The 21,695-nt window shown below is 39.3% G+C and overlaps 1 protein-coding gene across 2 annotated transcripts in view; it reads left to right on the top strand.

Moving 5' to 3' along the window:
- heatr1 (HEAT repeat containing 1) overlaps window positions 1-21,695 on the top strand; it is a 77,470-nt gene that overhangs the window by 38,031 nt on the left and 17,744 nt on the right. The window contains exons 23-32 of one of the 2 annotated variants that reach the window (XM_048601047.1): window positions 374-505; window positions 2,431-2,537; window positions 3,180-3,332; window positions 6,971-7,089; window positions 11,077-11,198; window positions 11,822-11,950; window positions 15,131-15,361; window positions 17,429-17,558; window positions 18,452-18,621; window positions 21,487-21,539. In XM_048601047.1, the coding sequence (XP_048457004.1) occupies window positions 374-505; window positions 2,431-2,537; window positions 3,180-3,332; window positions 6,971-7,089; window positions 11,077-11,198; window positions 11,822-11,950; window positions 15,131-15,361; window positions 17,429-17,558; window positions 18,452-18,621; window positions 21,487-21,539 (1,346 nt within the window). Of the gene's footprint in view, window positions 1-373; window positions 506-2,430; window positions 2,538-3,179; window positions 3,333-6,970; window positions 7,090-11,076; window positions 11,199-11,821; window positions 11,951-15,130; window positions 15,362-17,428; window positions 17,559-18,448; window positions 18,622-21,486; window positions 21,540-21,695 lie in introns of both variants that reach the window. The other variant, XM_048601046.1, reaches the window with a different exon arrangement.

The raw sequence follows: 21,695 nt of genomic DNA, 5'->3' as shown, positions 1-21,695 counted from the left end.
GTTCATCCAGCTCTACACCTTGTTATCTTAGAAAAAAAGCACATTGGACAGGCGGAGACCAAACCTTGCTGCTGTAAAATTAATTGATCCAGTAGCATTTTGGAGTACTGTGGGTATGACTTAAATTTTCTGAATATAAACAGAATCTGAGTATAAGCCTTTATTTAGTCAATTGCATTTGATCTGAGTTGAATGGAAGCATTAAATTTGAGGTATTTTGTAGTTGCCCACAGTAAATTTCAGATATAAGCAGAGAGAGATTTTGTGCTTGTTCTTTTCCCATTGTTTTTAGATACCCATGATGCTTTTATAATCTTTGTAGCTAGATCTTATTAACTGTTTGGTGCAACTTTCTCTCTCACTTCTTTCCCAGATCACAAAACAATTCTTTGCAGCACTGCCTAATGGGAAGATTCAGAAGAGGTTACTAGGAGTGCTATTTGACCTGCTTGTGCAGTGTAAAAACCCAGTCTGTGCACAGACCATAAGTAGTGTTTTCAAGGGGGTGAGTAACAACAGTTCTGATATCTGGGATGTTGTTAACTTTGGCTGGAATGAATTAAGGCTTATGTGATTAACAGTTCCTTGGGTTTGATTGGCAATACAAAAGGAATGTCAAGATTGCTTATTTCAAATATTAAAAATCAAAGTAGATGAATGAGAAATTGGACTGTATGCATTATTGTATTGCAAATCTTCATCTTGTAGCGTTGATGCTGAGCTCCTGATCCATGACATTTCTGAATAGTGCTGGACCTGTTCCTCTGCATACACTGGTATATTTTTGTCATAATTTTATTCTGTGAATATTACTCTTTTAGACAAGCAATAATTCATATAATGCTCAAGGAGACATCAGGAGAATAAAATATTTTGGAGAAGGTCATTTTTCAAATGTATTTCTGGTTTGAAAGCCACAACTTAAATCCTCTGCTTAGAGGATTAAACACTGCACTAATGATCAGAGTGCAAATCTTTCTTTAAAAAAAGAAAGTAGCTTTGTGTCACCAGAGCCTATGATCTCAAATTGATAGGCTTAAACAATGTCAAAACTCAGCCTGGAAATGTAATTAGAATGAAACCATGCCTCTGCTCAAGACTATGAAATGCCAATTCATGACCGTCAGATCATTGCAGGTAGAGCCTTTTATATTTTAGATTAAAGAAGGGTTTCTGTGCTTGTTCTTCTGTGGCAGGGCAGTAATATAAATTCTGCGTAAGTGTGAAATCTCTGCCAAAGAGATTGTTCAACTGCAGAAATAAATAGGTTGAGAAATACAGTTCCTATTTAAATTGATTTTGTGTGTGTTTTTTTAAGTAAACAGGCTGGATCCCTAATTAACCCTCTATTGAGTGCAAGGTTTCAAGCATTTAGTTGACTCTTAATGTGCCCGTATTGCTTTACTTTTACAGTTGAGAATAAATGTATGGATTAGCAGGATTTTCTTGTTGAAGTCATTCATTCTATAATCATGCAGTTGTAAAAAAGATTTCAGTTGCTAGCTTATCCTTGCTTTATCTTGTGACTTAATGGCCATCTCCAAAATATTGAAACATGTCAATACTTGTTATGTGGTAGCACCCAGTGTATCTATTGTTAGATTAACCACAACAGCTGCAATTATTATTTGCACAGAATATATGTGCCTTTTGGTTCAAGGTCATATCTTTTAATTTTGGTCATGATTGGGTATTGAGTTTTAAACTCGGGCTTTACTTTCATAGCATTGCTGTCCATCTACTGAACATTGTTTTGGATGGCACTTTCATAACTGGGGTTTTGCAATCTTGTTCTTATTTCATCATAAGTGTGACACCATTGGCATAGCCTGCTGCTGATGTTTCTCCTACTTGGATATTCTGCCTTTGGCTTCTCACTTCTGTTCTTGATGCAGGTAGAAATAGTTTAGCACGCAAAAGCAATACAAATGGGTGTCTCAACTGAACTGTTGTTTAGGATGGATTTGAATTTATTTACCTTCAATGCACTTCTTACTCGGTTTAGTACTTTGGCGGTGCAGTCACTGCTGTAATGTGAGCTGCTTAAAGGTGTCAATTTGCACGGAGCAATAAAGTCATGACAAAATTGTTTGTTATAATGGTTGAAGTATAATTGTTGGTCAGGACAATGGGAAAACTGTCCTGCACTAATTTGCACCATGTCATAAGATCTTTCACAGCCACCTTGGAGGATAGATCAAGGCAAATGGGGACAGAGTTAGCTGGTTAAAGACCATAACTTAAGTACAGCGTAAAATGCTTTGATCTCTGTGTAGATTTTGATTTGTAATGGTCATATCATGGATCATCTGAATGAGTTTTGGCACCATTTAAATTGCAACTTTAAAAACACACATTTAGGTCAAAGCACACAATTTATTTGCTTAAAGATATCCTTGGCGATCTGTAATTTTTATCTGTGTGATACAGATTGTAGTTGATGCTGAACAAATTGTCCAGGAGCTAGGACCTTTGGAAAAGCCTCAAAGCCGTGTAACCATCCAGCAGACCAGGAGGCAGAAAATGCTACAGCAGAGGTATGTTGTTTCCAGACCCAGGAAAATTGTTAGCATTACTTAATGTCAACATTTTCCACTATATGTGCCATTGAAATCATTCTCTTAGGAATATAGCGTTACACTGTTGTTTAATTGAAATTGTTTTACTTCAGTTTCTTCTCTAGTTCTACATGGTGTTTAACGTTGAGAATACATGTGAGAAATGGGAGCAGTAGGCCATTCCAACCTTTTGAGTTTACTCTGCCATTTAAAAGTTTATGGCTGAACTTGCACATGAAGTATACCTTCCCGTCCCAGCCTTATATCCCTAGATACCCCAATGCTTAAAAACCACACCAGTCTCAATCTTAATTATTTTTAGTGATGGAGCATCAACAGCCCTTTAGTGCATAAAACATCAAAGATTCACAAACCTCCACATGAAGAATTTCTCCTAACTTCAGTTCTAAATGGCCGACCCACTATCCTGAGTCTGTGACACCCCTGTTTACCTTGACCTTGCCTCTCACCAACCTATGCTTCAATTAGTGATATAAACTGTTGTTTGAATGGGGCTTGTCAGATTTACTTTTCCTGTGTTTGGTATTTGGAAGTTATTTCCCCACTGATTTACTCTTTATTTATAGTTTAATTTTCTATGTGATTCTTTTTTATTATAAGGAAAACCCAAGAGGTGAAGAATGAAGAACCTGATTCTTTAGCAGGCAACATTAACTGGCAGAGAGTCATACTCATCATGGAATTGTTGCAGCATAAGAAGAAACTCAAAAATCCTCAAGTTCTGGTTCCTGCCCTCTTCAGCCTTCTGTCCAGGTATTACGATTGAGTGTATCGATGATTTTGCCTTGTTGCTAGAGCTGTAAGATATCTGATAAACCCCCGCGTGTGCTCGAGTTTCAGCTGTGATACTGGTTGAGGTGCTTTATTTTTCCTGGGTAGACTAGGAGAGGAACTTCACCAGAATTCTTGCCCCTAATTAGAGCTCTGTTACTGCTATGCAAGCAGTTTGTCGTTGAATAAGCTCGTCGCAGAGTACTATTTCAGCTTCCACCACAACAGTAAACATTGGGATAGGCACAAGTCATTTGAAAGCAAGTTAAAGTCATAGTCTTCTGGGTTGGTAATAGAGGTTATACCTCCAGAATCATTAAAGAGATTTCTTGGGCTTAGTAGACTTTTACAGGAGAATGGGCCAGGTGGGTTCTTGTGACCTTCATACAGTAATAGTTGGGAAGGTTTGAAAAGGCAACGCTTAAATCACCTCGTAAAGTAAACGCACTTTCTGACTGTCGTTGGGTTTTGCATAGAAGATGAGCTGGTGTGCTATGAACTGAATTATGTGCTGCGATGGAGTATTGGGTTCTTTGTGATTACAGAATCTAAAGGGATATAAATTGAGACGAAAGAATGAGGCCATTTTATGCTGCCTGCATGATTAGTTTTAATTGGCAAAAGTGAGGATTTATGATGGCTTCCTGTCCACTGCCAGTGAATGGATTAGGAACACTGCCTGGTTTACTTGAGCCATTAAATGTCTGATGTCTCACATGATTTGAGATTTTAATTTTCTAAGCATGGTTTCATTTCTTGTATCGTCCATCTTGTTTCTTTGGGCTGCTAGGGTTTAAATTGCCTTAATATCAATGTAATTCCTGATTACAGCTACTTGGTGTTCCACCAAGCATTAAAAAAATGTCAAAGTGTAGTTTCACACTGCCACCCAGAGATCAGAACTTGGTGCTCCATCATAGAGTCTTAGAGGCCTACAGCTCAGAAAGAGGCCCCTCAGCCCATCAATCCTTCATTGGTCGAAAACAAGCACTTAATTATTCAAATCCCATTTTCAGACCTTGGCCTAGAGGTTTGAATGTCGTGGCATCACAAATGCACATCCAAATGTAGGGCGGCATGTGGCTGAGTAGTTAGCATTGCTGCCTCACAGCACCAGGGGCTGGCTGTGCCAGCGTTGGACAACTGTCTGTGTAGAGTTTACAACTCGCTCCGTGTCAGCATGGGTTTCCTCTGGGTGCTCTGGTTTCTTCCCATAGTCGAAAGCTGTGCCAGTTAGGTGGATTGGCCGTGCTAAATTGCCCATTATTACCCATAGTGTCCAGGGATGTGCAATTTACGTGGAATGGCCGAGGGTAGGATCTGAGTGGGATGCTCTTCGGAGGGTCAATGGGCTGACTGGCCTGCTTCCACACTATAGGGATCCTATGATCTAAATACTTTTTACATGTTCTGAAGGTTTCTGCTTTTACCATCCTTAAAGACAATGAGTTCTAAATGCCATCCACTCTCTGGGTGAAAAAAAATTTGCTCACATTTTCTCACATTCCGTTTCAACTTCCTGCCCTTACCATAAATCTAAACCCCAGTCATTGATTCCTCCATCAAGGGAAAAAGATATCCTTCCTTTCTGCCTTTCCTATGCCCCGCATCAGTCTCTTTTGCATCAAGGCAACCAATCCTAGTCTGTCCAGATTCTGTTCATGACTAAAACTCTCCAGCCAGGCAACATACTGGTAAAACTCCACTGCACCCTTTCCAGTTCACTCATTTCCCTTCTATAATTTGGATTCCAGAACTGCACACAGTCCTCTAGCTGTGATTTAACCAATGTCTTATACAGTTCCAGTATGACCACCCTGCTTAAACTCTATGCTTCAGCCAATAAAGGCAAGTATCCTATTTACATTCTTAACCACTTTATCCACAAGGCTGTCTTAAGGGATTGGTAGACATGCGCACCAAGGTGTCTGATCCTCAGTTCTTTCCAACGTCCTACCGTTCATCATGTATTCCCTTGCCTTGTTTGTAAGTGCATCACCCCTCACTTATCTGGGTTGAATTCCATTTGCCATTGACCAGACAGTCTGTATCCTCCTGTAATCTAAGGCTGTCCTCCTCACACTGTTTACCACACCACCAGCTTTTGTATCATCCATGAACTTCCTGCTCAACTTTCCTACACTCAAGTCTAAATCATTTATATATAACGCAATCAGCATGGGTCCAACACTGATCCTTGCGGAACCCCACTGAACATAGGCTTCCAGTCACAAAAACACCCCTTGACCAACCCCCTCTGTGTTCTGCCACTCAGCTAATTTTGGAATCAATAAGCCTAATTTCCTTGCACCCTATAGGTTGTCGCTATCAGTCTCCCATTCGGAACTTTATCAAAAGCCTAAAAACAGCTTAATGCATTATCAATGTGTGTAAATATTATCCACTCTCAAGAATAGGGTATCACAGACGCAGTAAGAAATACAAAGTCAGCTGTTTTGAAATAACCATAGGCTTGAGGTAATAAAAAGAGAAAATGCTGGAAATATTCATTGGGTCAGACAGCATCTTTCATCAGAATCTAAGTATTTTCCCAGTTGCTCCATCACGTCTGTTCTAATGAAGACACTTTTCACAGGGGTGCCTTTGACATGATCTCTTCTCTTCCCCAGAAAAATCATGGTTGACAGAGCCTTAGCCTTCTGCTCTCACCCCTTCCCCTCTTTCCAAGAATAACAATTGGGTTCCCCATGTCCTCACCTTCCACCCCTCCACATTCAAAAGATCATCCTCTGCCATTTAAGCCACTTCAGCAGGATGCCACCACCAAACATCTCTTCTTCAACCCTCCCAAACTTTCAGCATTCCATGGAGACTATTTCCTCCGTAACATCTTGGTTCACTCCTCCATCACTCTCAACATTCCTCACCCCGACACTGGCACTGCAATCACAGAAGATGTAACAATCCTTCCTCATTATCCGATGTCCCAAATACACATTCCAGGTGAAGCAGCTGTTTATCATAGAATCATAGAATCCCTGCAGTGTGGGAACAGGCCCTTCGGTCCAACAAGACCACACTGACCCTCAGAGCATCCACCCAGACCCATCCCCCTAATCTACACATCCCTGAACACTATGGCAATTTAGCATAGCCAATCCACCAGCCTGCACATCTTTGGTCTGTGGGAGGAAACCAGAGTACCCGGAGGAAACTCATGCAGACATGGGGAGAATGTGCAAACTCCACAGAGACAGTCTCCCGAGGATGGAATTGAAGCCAGGTCCCTGGCGCTGTGAGGCAGCAGTGCCAACCACTGAGCCACCATTACTTGTCCTTCTTTTAACCTAGTCTACTGTAATGTCTGCTCATAATAGGGTCTCCTTTACAAGCGAGATGACTGGCAGACTGGGTGGCTGCTTTGCAGAACACCTCCACTCTGTCCATGAGAATGACCCTGACCTTCCAACTTTCTACCATTTCAATATATATCCTTGTTCCCATGTTAATACTTCCATCCTGGGCCTGCTGCAGTGTTTCAACCAAGCTCAATAAAGGCCATACTAAATTTTGTATGGAGGTGGAGAATGGCTGTGTATTTGGCTATCATTAAGAAAATTCTAAAGCAGTTATAACAGTTAATCATTATCATAACTTAGGTGCCTGGATCCATCACTGTCTGAGGAGGGCGACCTTGAATACACAAAGCAGCTGATTCTGAATTGTTTACTGAACCTCTGTCAAAAGCTATCACCAGATGGTACAAGAATCAGCAAAGGTATGAAGAATCGTAGCAGTTTCTCTAAACTGTATGTTTATTCTGGTATTCGTTGCTTATTACATCAGATTGGTTTGAAGTGAATATGACACAGTCAAAAATATGGGCTTTTTTAGAAAAACAAAGGATTAAGTTTATGTACTCAAATTTGATATGTCACTGCAAAAATGGAAATATCAGTATAATGGGAATTTTGTCACTGGTTATGTTTGATCAGCTGGAAGCACACCATCATGATAGAGTCTTCAAACTGACATTTCGAAAAATCCACATGAGTATTGCTTTTGCTTACCTGCAATATCTTCCAAAGGACTCAGAATTTGGATTTAAGCTGGCAAGAAGCTGTATGTGTGAATGCTGTAAAGCAATGCTTTACACTTTACAGCTAAAGCAGCATGACATATCAGCACAGGGATCTTGTTACCTTCCTTTCTTTGCCTAAATAGGATCACCCAACCTGTTGGGTCATTATCTTTCAGGGTTATCTTAAAGTCTTTAGTCACTCACAGCATCTAAAACCAGTTCAACTTATTCAGGTCCAAATATTAAACTAATCTAGTTGGCAAATCATCAACAGCACCCTAAGGTTTTGCGTTCTGGCTTGTTTAGGTATCATTATCCAGTCTGCCATAAAGGATTAACTTTCGGTATGAGTGTGTCATTTTGAAGCCAGTTCAACTCTTAAAAATGCCAGACTTATACATTTCTTTGAGAATAGACAAATCTTGAGTTGTCACTCCGAATACTCGTGAACACTAAACATCACAAACTGGTCCTTCATGGGGTGGTGAGCAGTACACTTACAGTCCTTTCCAACATTTGGGAATAAATGTTTTAAAGAGGAAGAATATGAGAAGGTATATTTTGTATCAAGTACTGACCATATTTCATACAGGATGTCCATGCAGCAAATCAAATCCATTGGGGCTGGGACTGCTTCATATGATGCACTTTTTGCTGATGGTTGAGAAGACCAATCATGAAAGGCAGGGTATACCACAAGTTGCACATATGCAGTGATGATTGGTTGTTATGCATTGCTGATGTTGGTGTTGGCACCTGTTGCCAAGCTGCTGTAGCCACTGATTGTCCTGATGGGGCACGCCAGCCCACAGGTCGGGTTGGCATTTTCCTTTATCGTCAGTGTCCTTCAAGTGCAAAAATCAGTTTTTCAAGCCTCATAACATGCTTGCAAGCATCTTTAAAGCAGAGCTTTGGGCATCCTGCCGGCTTTCTTACTCTAGCTGCATTGGCATACTTAAAATCCTTGGATATGCAGTCATCTTCCATCCTGCAAACATGCTCAAACCAACAAAGTCATTTCTGCTTAATGAATGTTAACATACTTTGGAGATTTGTCCTTCTGTAGGATTGTCCAGAATGTACCACAGGTGGAAGTGGGAGTTGTTGAATTTTCTTTCTTGGTTGCTGTAAATATTTTTGTTTCACAGCTACAAAACAAATGCCCAGAACAAAGGTCTCATGAACCAGCATTTTGGTTATAAGAATGGCCTTAATGTAATTCTGTGCATGCTTTGAGTCGGCTAGGGTGGCAGCTGATTTCCCTATGCATGTGTCACATTCTGCATTAAATTGTCTGCGACAAAGGACCCAAGAATTTGCTGACCACTTCCAGCAGGGAAGTATTTTGATTAAACAAGGACAGAAATGTGAGACTGTCTAAAAACCATGGTTTTTTTAACGCTTATAATAGGGAGAATAGGGAGTGACAATTATACAAGATTAAGGTTTGGAAGTGATGATGTCCAAAGGGAGCTGGTTGTCCTTGTTAATTGAAGCGAACATGCAGGTGCAGGAGGCAATTAGGAATGGTGTGTGGGTATTTATTGCAAGAAAATTTGGGTACAGGAATGAAAAGGTCTTGATTCAGCAGTAAAGATTCCAGGTGAGACCACAAGTGGAGTGTCGTGTACAGTTTAGGTCTCCTTACCTAAGGAAGGATGTACTTGAAGAGATGGAATGAAATGGAAATTCATCTAATCCCTGGGATGGAGGCATTGCCCTATAGGGGGAGATTGAGGATACTTGCCTCCAGAGTTTAGAAGAATATGTTGTGATTACACACAGACCACGCATGCGCACCTCATGCACGCGCACACACGCACACAATTTTTACAGAGCTCAACAGGATGGATGTAAAAAGATGTCTCCGCTGGCTGTTGTATCTAGAACGAAGGGTGTACACTTGAACTATTGAGAAAGCCATTTAGAACTACAATAAGGTGAAATTTTTTCACTTGCAGGTATTCTCTACTCAAGAGGATTGGAGGCTCAGTGATTGAGTGTATTCAAGAGTGAGATTGATCAATTTCTAGATATTAAAAACTTCAAGGGAAATGGTATTGAGGTAGTGAGGTCTACGAGTTAGTTCTGCAATTTGCAGTGTTCATGGGTGGGGAGGAGAGATATTATGCCAGAGTCCTGATTGCTAGCCAACAACAATTGTGTAATACCCGTGCATGCATTTTGGAGGATTATAGAACATTACAGCGCAGTACAGGCCCTTCGGCCCTCGATGTTGCGCCGACCTGTGAAACCAATCTGTAGCCCATCTAACCTAAACTATTCCATTATCATCCATATGTTTATCCAATGACCATTTAAATGCCCTTAAAGTGGGCGAGTCTACTATTTTTGCAGGCAGGGCATTCCACGCCCTTACTACTCTCTGAGTAAAGAACCTACCTCTGACATCTGTCCTATATCTATCACCCCTCAATTTAAAGCTATGTCCCCTCGTGCTAGCCAGCACCATCCGAGGAAAAAGGCTCCCACTGTCCACCCTATCTAATCCTCTGATCATCTTGTATGTCTCTATCAAGTCACCTCTTAACCTTCTCTCTAACGAAAACAGCCTCAAAACCCTCAGCCTTTCCTCATAAGACCTTCCCTCCATACCAGGCAACATCCTGGTAAATCTCCTCTGCACCCTTTCCAATGCTTCCACATCCTTCCTATAATGCGGTGACCAGAACTGTACGCAATACTCCAAGTGCGGCCGCACCAGAGTTTTGTACAGCTGCAACATGACCTCATGGCTCCGAAACTCAATCCCTCTACCAATAAAACCTAACATACTGTACGCCTTCTTAACAACGCTATCAACCTGGGTGGCAACTTTCAGTGATCTATGCACATGGACAGCGAGATCTTTCTGCTCATCCACACTACCAAGAATCTTACCATTAGCCCAGTACTCTGTATTCCTGTTACTCCTTCCAAAGTGAATCACCTCACACTTTTCCGCATTAAACTCCATTTGCCACCTCTCAGCCCAGCTCTGCAGCTTATCTATGTCCCTCTGTAACCTACAACATCCTTCTGCACTATCCACAACTCCACCGACTTTGGTGTCATCCGCAAATTTACTAACCCATCCTTCTACGCCCTCATCCAGGTCATTTATAAAAATGACAAACAGCAGTGGCCCCAGAACAGATCCTTGAGGTACACCACTAGTAACTGGACTCCAGGATGAACATTTCCCATCAACCACCACCCTCTGTCTTCTTACAGCTAGCCAATTTCTGATTGCTTGTGATATCCTTTCTGTTAGAATGCTCTTTGGAGTTCACGGTTTTGCTTCTTCCTTAAAGACTAGCTAAAGGCATGGTATTGGAGCAGAATGGGTGAGAAAATTGATAAATTTATTTTACAATCTTTAAGACTTGATGAAATAAACTTAATAGCACATAAAATGTCTTAATTTTATAGCTACTTGTCATCATTTTATAAATGTGAAATGTTACTGATAACTTGGCATGAGTGCCTTGCACACAAACTTGAGCAGGTTGCTTCATTTTCAATTTTAATATATAAAATTAAAAGAGAAAATACTGGATAAACTCAGCAGGTCTGGCAACATCTGCCAAACTTCTCCAGCGCTTCTGGTTTTTGTTTCAGATTTACAGTATCCATAGTATTTTGCTTTTATTTGAGACTTAATTTTCAACTTTCGCTTCACAGATGTCCTTGATGAAGAGAAGTTTAACGTGGAGCTAATTGTTCAATGTGTCAGAGGTTCTAATGTGCCTCAGACTCATCACCATGCATTACTTCTCCTGGGTGCTGCTGCTGGATTTTTTCCTGTAAGTGCAGCCTGTTACAACTGGAGGATTAGGAATTTTTTCAAAAGCTTTTTGAATCATTTTGCAAGTTATTGTCTGTCAGCAGATTTCCTGCGATTTAGCGCATGTTGAATCGGGTTTTATAAAAGCAAAGCTCACATGTTACGTTAAATAAATGCAACTTTCTTATGAACGATATTATGAGGGATACTGATCTATTAATTTTCAAGTTCGTTCTAGGTTCTGGAGTACTGAGATGGGATGTTGGTGTACAACAGTATTGCGAGATAGCTGGCAGACTTGGGGGGAGGTGCAGAATTTGGTGAATGTCAGAGAGGAAGGATATAGGGCCTGTACATTCTCTTATGTATACATTTCTAAATCCAACTTATATGGATTTTAAAGTACAGATATCTGTGATTAGATTCTCATGTAATTTTAGTTACTTTCTCTATTCCTAAAGTATTTATGCAGTCTATTTTCCAATTATAACTCTTAGTATTGCTTAAATACTAACGCATCAATTATTCCATATTGGTGATGCTCCTTGACTATGTTTTGATTTCTAAGTGCATAGATTTCTTTTTATTACTACAGATCATACTTCGATTTTCAATTTGTTTCTGTTCACATTTATTTTGTAGGACAAGGTTCTCCATAATATCATGCCCATTTTTACTTTCATGGGTGCTAACGTGATGCGACTGGATGACAGCTACAGTTTCCAGGTGATAAACAAGACAGTACAGACCGTAATCCCAGCACTTATTCGAGTAAGTCATGGTGAAGTTTGTTTTGTTTTGTTTTTACTGTGTGAAAAAATTCTCCCAAATCTCTAGAGAGTAAAGTTGGGATTGGCTGTGGCTGTTGAAATCACAGTGATTATTCAACAATCTTCCTTCTCCAGGACAATCCTACTGTGAAACAAGCTGTCAAAGGAAATGGTCACATCCCTGCCACTTAAAATCATCTTGATCAATCTTTGGATTATTTCTGTTTATCCCAATTACCATCTCAGCATGTCATGCCTCGTTTAGGTAGTGCTACCCAAATAAATGTTGGCAGAATGCAGATATTATTCAGAGTTGACAATTCAACTAAAGCAGAAACTGAAGATGCATCCTGTTAATGTTCACTGTCCAAACTTACTTGAATGGTGTGCAAGAGTGTTGTTGAGTAAACCCTCTAGCCTCTTATTATAGCTGACATAGTCAGAGGAGTCCGGAGAAATCTATAATATTTGAATAGGTTAATTCTTTACAAGCATCACTGAATCACAAAGTCTTGTTAGTTCTTATACTGTACATTATTTGTAACTTGGCATATGAGAGTTCATAGAGATGCAGGTATCTGTTTCTGGCTGTACTGTTGAGGAGGGTAGGTCGTGTGTTGTCTTCCTATTTTCTAACTTCTAAGGAATTGTAGGAATGCTGCAGAGAGGTCAGCTGAACCAGTTATTTATAAAATTACCATTCACCTGCATAAATCAAGGCAAATTGGTTTTGATATACTAGCTTCATAATTGTACAAGCTTATATATAAAATGGTGTGTGCATATATAAAGAATGAATTATATCTATCTATCAATTTTAATGCTTTATAGCCAATAAAAACAGAAAGAACTGTTCTGAGGAAGGGTCACTCAACCCAAAATGTTAACTCTGATTTCTCTCCACAGATGCTGCCAGACCTGCTGAGCTTTTCCAACAATTTCTGGTTTTTTTTGTTGTTGAAGTATTGTCACTATCTAGATATAAGAAATGCAGCAAACACAACAACTCTTGCAAACACCAATGTGATAAAACCCAGATCATTTTCATTTGTGATTTTCGTTAGAAAATAATTATTGGTCAGGATGGCATTTGATCTTTTACATTTACCTGAGATGCCAGGTAGGGCTTCAGTTTAATGACTTGTCTGGAAGATGTCACCTCTGGAGTTCTGAACTGGAGTTTCAGCTAGACTTTTTAGTTGAAATCCTGCAATGGGATTTGAATTCTCATAACCTTCTGACTCCAGGGCTGGAGTGCTACCAACCAAACCATGGCAAATACATAAACAGGTGCAGTCTTTTACATATAATCATACGAAACAGAACGTGACTGTTCGGTCCATCATTCCTCTGCTGCCTCATTGAAACAACAATGCAATTAATGTAAATTAAAGGGGAGTTGGCAGCGTAGTTATAATGGCACTGGATTAGTAATCCAGAACCCCAGTCTAATATTCTGGGGCATGGCGGTTCAAATCACATCATTGCAAATGGTGAAATTTGAATTCAGTAAAAAGCTGTAAAAGAAAAAAAGCTAGACTAACCATTGTTGATTGTTGTAAAAGCCCACCTGATTCATTAATGTCATCTAGGGAAGGAAATCTGGCATTTTTACCCCATCTGGCCTACATGTGACTCCAAATCCACAGTAAATGATTGACTTTTAACTGCCCTGTGGACAATTGAGGATGAGCACTGAAAGCTCACCTGGCTGGCAATGCCCGCATCTCATAAAAAAACTTCTTTAAAAATGTTCTTTCCCTATTGTCCTGTATATTTTCCCCTTTCAGCTGTGTGTGCATATATGTACAGTTGTCTTTTGAAAGTTATCATTAGATCTGCATCCGCCATCTTGTCATAAGATTAATTTTTAAAAATGCCATCCCTTCTCTAGTTATTTTGACAATTATCTTTTGAATTTCATGTTTTTCAGTAGGATTATTCCCTTTAAGTGTTTGTTGGAGTTTTAATTGTCAAAATCATGTATCCCTCCAGTAGAATTATCTTGCAGTTCCTGGAGATCGTCATTAAGTGCCATCTCCCCAGTTATGAAAATTTGAGATGCCTTAAAAGTAGTATGAACGGAATATAAACAAAGATATTCTAGTCGGGAACATGCCAGTTGTCAAAATATGTAGTAATTTATGGGGAAAGTAGTGAGCTGTACATTGACATTGGGCTCTGTGTAATGTTGTGGTCCAGTTTCTGATCTCTCTTATGCTCCACAATATCAGTGGGATATTATAATTGACCATCCCAAGATTTGGGAAGGGAAGAATTTCCCTTAATGGCAAGATAGCAACATCTGTTGCAAATAGGTTTGCAAGATCACAGAACGAGTACAGGATTGAGCTTAGCTGTGGTATCTTCTGCTGTTGGAAAGCCCATTGATATTTACTGTGGAGGCAGATGTGTAAATATTGTTCATGTTGGTGAAGAACTGGAAAAGCAATTGATACCTGTAGGGCAGATTTCCCAGAAAGAAATCAGTATATTCTGGAAGGAAATTCAAGAAATAAGCTTTACGGCATTGAAACTACAGATAAGCTCACGGAGGAGCTGCCAAATACTTATTCAGTGCCACCGAGGTGCTTTATAACTACAGCATAGCGGTCTGTGGTGGCAGTGCTTATAATTATGCATATTATTGTCCTTGCAGGTTTGATTACACTGGCATGAATCATTTTTGTTGAGTAAAAATTGAAAAAATAGAAAATGATTTTGGAGCTAGATGTATTGTGTTACGATTGGTTCTGCTGCAGGATAGTTATTGTTTGTTGAGGTGATGTATTTCTAAAATTTGTAGCCGTATTGCCAACTCATGCAGTAGTTATTCTAAGCTGCATATGGTTGGAAACAGCCCTTGAAATCATTTTATGTAGTATAGAAAATGTCTTTTCAGTTAAATTAATCATTTAAATTAAGAAATTTTGCAGCATTACTTCTACTTCAACACTATTTATTGACAAGGATGTTAACAAGTTGTATAAAGTGTTGCTTATTTTAACAAGTATTGATTCTATGGGGACAGTGGGTGGATGGCATGATTTTTTAAATCAGTCCTTTAAGGGAAAAAGGCAAAGTTACAAATGGAGACTGAGTATCATAATTCACAGAGTTGTGAATAAGCTTGTTTTACTTCTTGTGATTTTTGTTTCTTATTTATATTTGTTTTTTGCAGGCTGATGATGAAGGTTCTACAGAAACGAAGCAGGATGTGGAAAATGTTGTTACGAAAATCATTCATGTGTTTGTAGATGCCATGCCACATGTACCTGAGCACAGGAGAGTGCCCATCCTTTCACAGCTCATCAACACAGTGAGTGCGGAACGCTTCCTTTGGACTCTCCTGTTGCTTCTTTTTGAGCAGCACGTGACCAAGGCTATGACTTCAGCAACCAACAACGAAAAGGTAAAGACCAGGCATTTCAGAGTGGACAGCTAATACCAGGAATCAATCTGCACTTGAGTGCTAAAGTACAAATAACTTGTCCTCTCACAGTCCTAGAACAAGAAGGATTGAGTGAGAAAGACTACAAAGAATTGACATGAATCATGAAGGTTTCTAAGCCAATAATCTTTTTCCTGTACCTAAAATCCTACTTTATTGAAATATGGTTCCCTTAGTGCTTATGGTACTGTTTAAAGTATTTTGGAAAACGGAATGATTACTCTGAATGCCAAAATGGCACCTGTGCATCTACAGAAGTGGGCCACATTGTCAGCTGACCGCCACAGGCCCTGACTAAGTCTGGACATGCATCCTTGGTGCCATTGCATTCTGAAGCAGTGATACCAGTGCCTGCACATACATGGACAGCACCTAACTCCTGGCACAGAAGGAGGGATTGGGACATAAGTTGGAAGCAAGAAGGTCAGTGAGGCTGGAGGTGAGGCAGACCTCCCTCTTACCAGTGTAGTAACGCTCCAACGTCTGCCCATTGCTCACTGTGGTGGAGGACAGTGCTGGTGATGGACAATCGCTTGTCAGATCCACAATTGGTGAGACTTTGCCCAAGCAGAGGTAGCGGTACCAGAAAATATCTTTAGACAGGAAACACAGATGAGGTTCCTTATAACTGCCACTTTGTCCCTTTGTGCTCCTGTGCATGCATGGGTGTAATTTCTCTGGACTTGAGTCTCTGTTGTGAATAGTTACCAGATAAACTGAAAGTGGAAATAAAAGCAAGATTTAATAAGGATGAAATGCTCAAAATTATAACTCAACTGAAGAAACAAAAGGACATGAAAATAGTATTTAAAAAGTTTGAACTTCAAAGAGATAAGCCAAATCAGACAACATGGCTTGCCAAAGAAAAGTTTAGAGGAAATAGAGCACTCAGAGGATGATTCTGATTTTAATGCTGGATTTGATTTAACTAAAAATCTGTGCATGCTGCCTACACTTAGTTACGATGGAGTTGATAGATATCTCACCTCACTTGAACAGGTTGCTGGGCAGATGTGTAGCCAAAAAGATGTTTGGACCTTAATTTACAGATTTACATTTGCATTTAATTTGCATTTACCTGTTTTTGACAGGTACAGCTATGGATGTATATGTTGTCAGAAGATGATGCAGATGATGAAACTGTTGAAACAAAAAGCAATATTTCATGTTTATGAGCTTGTTCCTGAATTTTATCAATTAAAATTTCAGACGAAAGAAAGGAATTTAATCGTGTAAAATTTTCAAGAAAAAGAAATGCTCTGGGGTCATAACAACTTGTAATTAATAACTTTGTTGCTATACTTTTGTTTAATATATTCATGGGATGGAGGCAGTGCTTACTGGGCCAGCATTTTTTGTCCTTGCGTGCCCTTAAGAAGGTGGTGGTGAGCTGCCTTCTTGAACTGTTGAAGTCAGTGCACTGTACGTAGGCCCACAACGCTGTTAGGAAGGGAATTGCAGGATTTTGATGCTGGGACACTGAAAGATTGGTGACATATTTCCAAGTTTAGATGATGAGTAACTTGGAGGAGAACTTGGAGATGGTGGTGTTTCTATATATCTGGTGCCGTTCTCCTTTTAGATGGAAGTGATCATGGGTTTGGAAGGTGCTGTCTAAGGAACCTTGGTGAATTTCTGCAGTGCATCATGTAGACCACATTACTGTTGCTCCTGAATGTCAGTGGTGGTAAGAGTGGATGGACTGCAAATCAAACAGGTGTACAGAACAGAGACACTATTACAACTTCACACTATGCATGGGATTCAAGCCATTTCCTCATGGATTTTAAGTCTTAATGTCAGATGTTAGAGAGTGGTCCATGAAAATTAAGCCTGTCAGGAAAAGAAAGACTTTGCTTGCCCAAAGTTGAAAAGATAATTTCAAGCTTCAGTCAACTCTCTTTCTCCTACTCTCTGTGCCCCGGACAGTTCCAGATTGAATTTCTGTTTTCTGAAACAATCACTTATGAACTAGATTTTACTTTGCACTCCAACAAAGTTCTGTAATTTTTTTTCTCCCACTAACAGGAGGCTGCTCTAGAAAGAGATGTTGAATTTTGGATTGCCGTTTGCTGCGAGTTCAGTGTGCAGGAGCAGCTACAGAGCTTCATCAATATTTTGCATTACTTAGCAAAGCTCCCAGAAGAAAAGGAAGAAAGTAAGTACAAGATAGCATGTTGTTAACTTCAAATGGTGCATTTTGTATCATATCATAAATCAATAAATCGGGGCATTTAAATGGAAAAGTAAATGCATGTCCCAGAGTGGAGTATTCAAAATACTGTTCTTCTGTCTCCCCAAACATCTCGGTAATTTAAATAAATTACTAATCGAAACAAAACGTTCAATGAGGGAACTCAATTGGCTTTAAAGCAGTATTTGTATTCTCCTCTTTATTCTATTGGCTTTAAAGCAATATTTATATTCTTCCTCTTTATTAATTTTGAGACTTTATCTAAGAATCTTGGGTGTGAATGTCCATGAGTGTTCTCTTATTTGTCTGCTGTAACCTCATTAAAAACACTGCAGGCACCCCGCAAAATAGCATTTACACCATATTTCCTGCTACTTCCATGGCTCTTCCACTAATATTATAGTGGACAAGTAGAAAGGCATTGAGGGAAGTTCACCCAGTCGGTTTAGGCTGATTTCATTGATACGTCAGATTGCTTCACTGGTTAAAATGAGGTGTGTAGAAATGTTATTTAGGGTAAAAGTTAATTCAGCACTTATTTTCAAACTTAGAGAATGGTGTAAGTGAAGTAACCAATGTGGATATGACAGGTGCAGTGACCTTTATTGCCCAAGTTTGTTTTTCCATCAAGCTTTCAGGTTTCTAGTTTTTATATAGTTCAGCCATGTTTTAAAAAGGCTTCCTGAGGACCATGGAACTCTGCTTAACATAGATTCTTCCCTTTTGCACGTTAATATTATTGTTATTTTCTTGCTAAACTGCCCTAACATCTTTGCTAGACTCTACTAATTCTTTGTTAACACATACCATGTTCCTTATTACACATTCATTTCTTGAATGTATTTTCTTTCAAGTAGCTGAAGGACAGAGAAACATGAGGACAAAGGGGAGCAAAGCAAGGAACCAGAGTGAAGAGGAACCACTGTTCAACATTGACACTCACACAGCCAAACAGCTGCGGCATTTCAAATTTCTTTCTGTCTCATTCATGGCTCAGATTCTTGCCTCCAACAGCTTTGTTGGAAAGGTAACTTTGCTTTGTTTCTATTCATATAATTATTTGTACATACAGATTTGTGCATCCTGAATATTTTGGCGCTTCATATTGAAGAAGTTTTTCTTGACTGGTATTAAACATCTGTTCATTTCTTATTTCTCCAGTGGAATGGAACAGTATTAATCCACTTGATAGATTATATTGTGCATATCCATTCAATACTGTAGATTCAAATAAATACCCCAAATACCTCTGGTCCATAGCAAATTCTGTTTCTCATAAGCCCTCTGTTTTCTTTTGCCACAAGCTGCCAAAAATAATAGGGAATTATAAAAAAGGATATGGAAGCACTGGAGAAGGTGCAAGGAAGATTTACTTGATATTAAATGCATGAGTGTAAGTATCAGGAAAGAGTTAAAAATTGGGCCTCTTTAAAATTATGAAAGGTTTTGAAAAATTGGTACAGAGAGAATATTTCCACTTGTGAGTAAGAGGATAGCTAGCAGTCATCAGTATGAATAATCAAAAGGAAATTCATTCTGGAATTCAGAACAAACCGCATTGCCCAAAAAATCGTGAGGATGTGAAACTTGTTGTCACAGCAAGTGGTTTGAAGTGAATAGTACAGATACTTTGAAGGGGAAGGTAGACAAACGTATGAGCTAGAAAGGAAGGGAGGGTTACAGTGGTCGATTGAGATGAGAAAAGGTAGGAGGCTCTAAAGCATAAAAACGTTGCTGCTACTCAAAACTGGAATATTACTAAGAAAAAGGGACAGGCTGTCGAAGATTTTCATATTGTACTCATCAAGACAGTTGTAAGAAAATCAAATTTAAAAGGGAGCAACTAACACTTTTCCATGAGAAAATGGTGCTGATTAGTTGGCAAGTCAATTCTATTGCAGTGGCAGTGAAATTCATATACTACTTAGTCAGTTGTGTGGTAGGGGAAACATCTTTTTGGTTTGATGTTGGCATCCTATTAATGGAAGATACCATTCATGTTGCATGTAGCATGAAATGGCTACCTTTACCTGTTGCCCAAATTTTTGAGATACCTTCCCTTCTAGGGTGACTCGAGAGTTGACACTGTTGAAATCCAAAAGTGGTGGTCAGAATTAAGCCCATTCATGAGTTTGCATAATACACAACTGAACAATATCAAATATCTATAAATTACACTAACGCTACGTTGTCAGTGGGTCTGGCGATGTCACATTGTTCTTTCTAATGCAGTATAAGTTTGCTCCCTTTCAAATCTGCTATTATTCCACCTGCCCTGATGAGTGCATGATGAGAAACTTCAACAACATAACTTTCTTTCTTCAACGGTACCAGAATAAATATTGATGTGGACTGGTTGGGTCAAGTGATTTGTTTCTGTGCCATGTATCCTACGTAATCCTATGTAGCCCATTCCCAGTTCTTCGACAGTGTTTCAGTCCACTGTTTATTTTACTTGAAAACAACAAAATTGCTCTGATTTTATATTTACTACAGTATATTTTCAAGCTAATTCCTCTACTGAACGATTTATATGGGAGTCTCAAGTGCCTAGTTAGCGACAAATTGAATTTCTAATGAGAAAAATCTTAAATGACTTCACATGTTTAATGATTAAAACTTAAAAATGTCACTCATGCAAGTCTAGACGACTGATTTGGGGATTACGACGAATAATTTGTAAAAAAAAAAAAAAATTTAGACAAGCATGTTAACTGTCAAGTATGTAAAAATTGCTGAGGGTATTGGCTGAGGGAGAAGTCTAGGCTTTTTTAAAAAGTGTTGGCTCAAACCAAAGAAACGTTTTAATGAATGGTCATTAACTTCTGAAGAGGAAAATAGAGTTAATGTTACATTGGCTGCCGGAGTTTTTCTAGCATCTGCTGTTGTTTCAAAATAATCTTCTGCGAGTCCCGTGGATCTCTGGAATGGATTAATTTAAGGCAGGTTGTACCTCTGTTATCCAGCAACCTCAGAACCTAGCCTTTGCCAGACGGGAGAATTTTCCAGACCATGGGTGGTCATGTGTCCAGCATACTCCCCATAATCTTGACCTGTGCAGTCCCCTCACACTGAGACTGAAGCCCAACATGTGGCTTTTCCACCTGCTCTCTCTGGCCACCTTGGCCTTGCTGCTGGCATTTCTAAGGAGGCTGAGGTGTTGGTACTGAAGAAAGACAACTTTAAGGAGGTGTTTCAGAATACCAGCACCTCATTGTGGAGTTCTGAGAGTGACAATGGGGGAGGAGATTAATGAGTAAACTCAATCTGTAACTAGCAGTAACCCTGTCGGTATTTAACAACTATTCCCTCTGTAACTAGCAATAAACCAATTATTACTGAGTACTGATTTTTTAAAACGAACTTCAAAATCACTCTGGAAGGAATGAAACAGAGAGGGTGTCTTTAACTGAAGTATTGTGGTTCCAGACTAATGTGTGCTCAATAAAGGAGATACAACCTATAATCTTCTGCAAAAAGTGCTGCTAGTGTGGTCTGTTTTTAATTGTTTTTTTGTTTGTTATTACTGTTGTTTATTTTTCTGTTACTATGTTCTTATGATAATGGTTCAACTGAGGCAATCATTTATATTGTCAGATAAAATCAAACCCTGTTTCTTCTATTTGCATTTGGTAATCACAGTCATTTTAATGGGTACAAAAAGGAGGCCTATTGGATTGATGAGGGAGAAGGGAATAGAGGAACTTGGAGTGGTGTGTGAAGAAATGATTAAACTAGAAGGAAGCTCATGTGGAATATAAACACTAACACAGATTATTGGGCCAAGTGAATCTGTGCTGAAAATTCTTTACACTCTGCTGGAAGATGGTTTTATAAAACAGCTCCTGTTAAATGTTAAGCGTGCTCACCAAGTTTCTTGCTTTTATATTAGGTTGCAGACTGTGATAATTCTGAAGAAGAACTTTTGCAGAAGCTTGAACAAAGGTAACCAATCATCTGTTGTGTTGTCAGAGATAGTAAGAACTGCCGATGCTGGAGTCAGAGATAACACAGTGTGTAGCTGGAGGATCACAGCAGGTCAGGCAGCATCAGAGGAGCAGGAAAGCTGACGTTTTGGGTCAGGACCCTTCTTCAGAATTG

The sequence above is a fragment of the Rhincodon typus genome, chromosome 9 (assembly GCF_021869965.1).
Source record: "Rhincodon typus isolate 14 chromosome 9, sRhiTyp1.1, whole genome shotgun sequence".
Taxonomy (NCBI): Eukaryota; Metazoa; Chordata; class Chondrichthyes; order Orectolobiformes; family Rhincodontidae; genus Rhincodon; species Rhincodon typus.
This window is presented reverse-complemented; position numbering and strand designations above follow the sequence as displayed.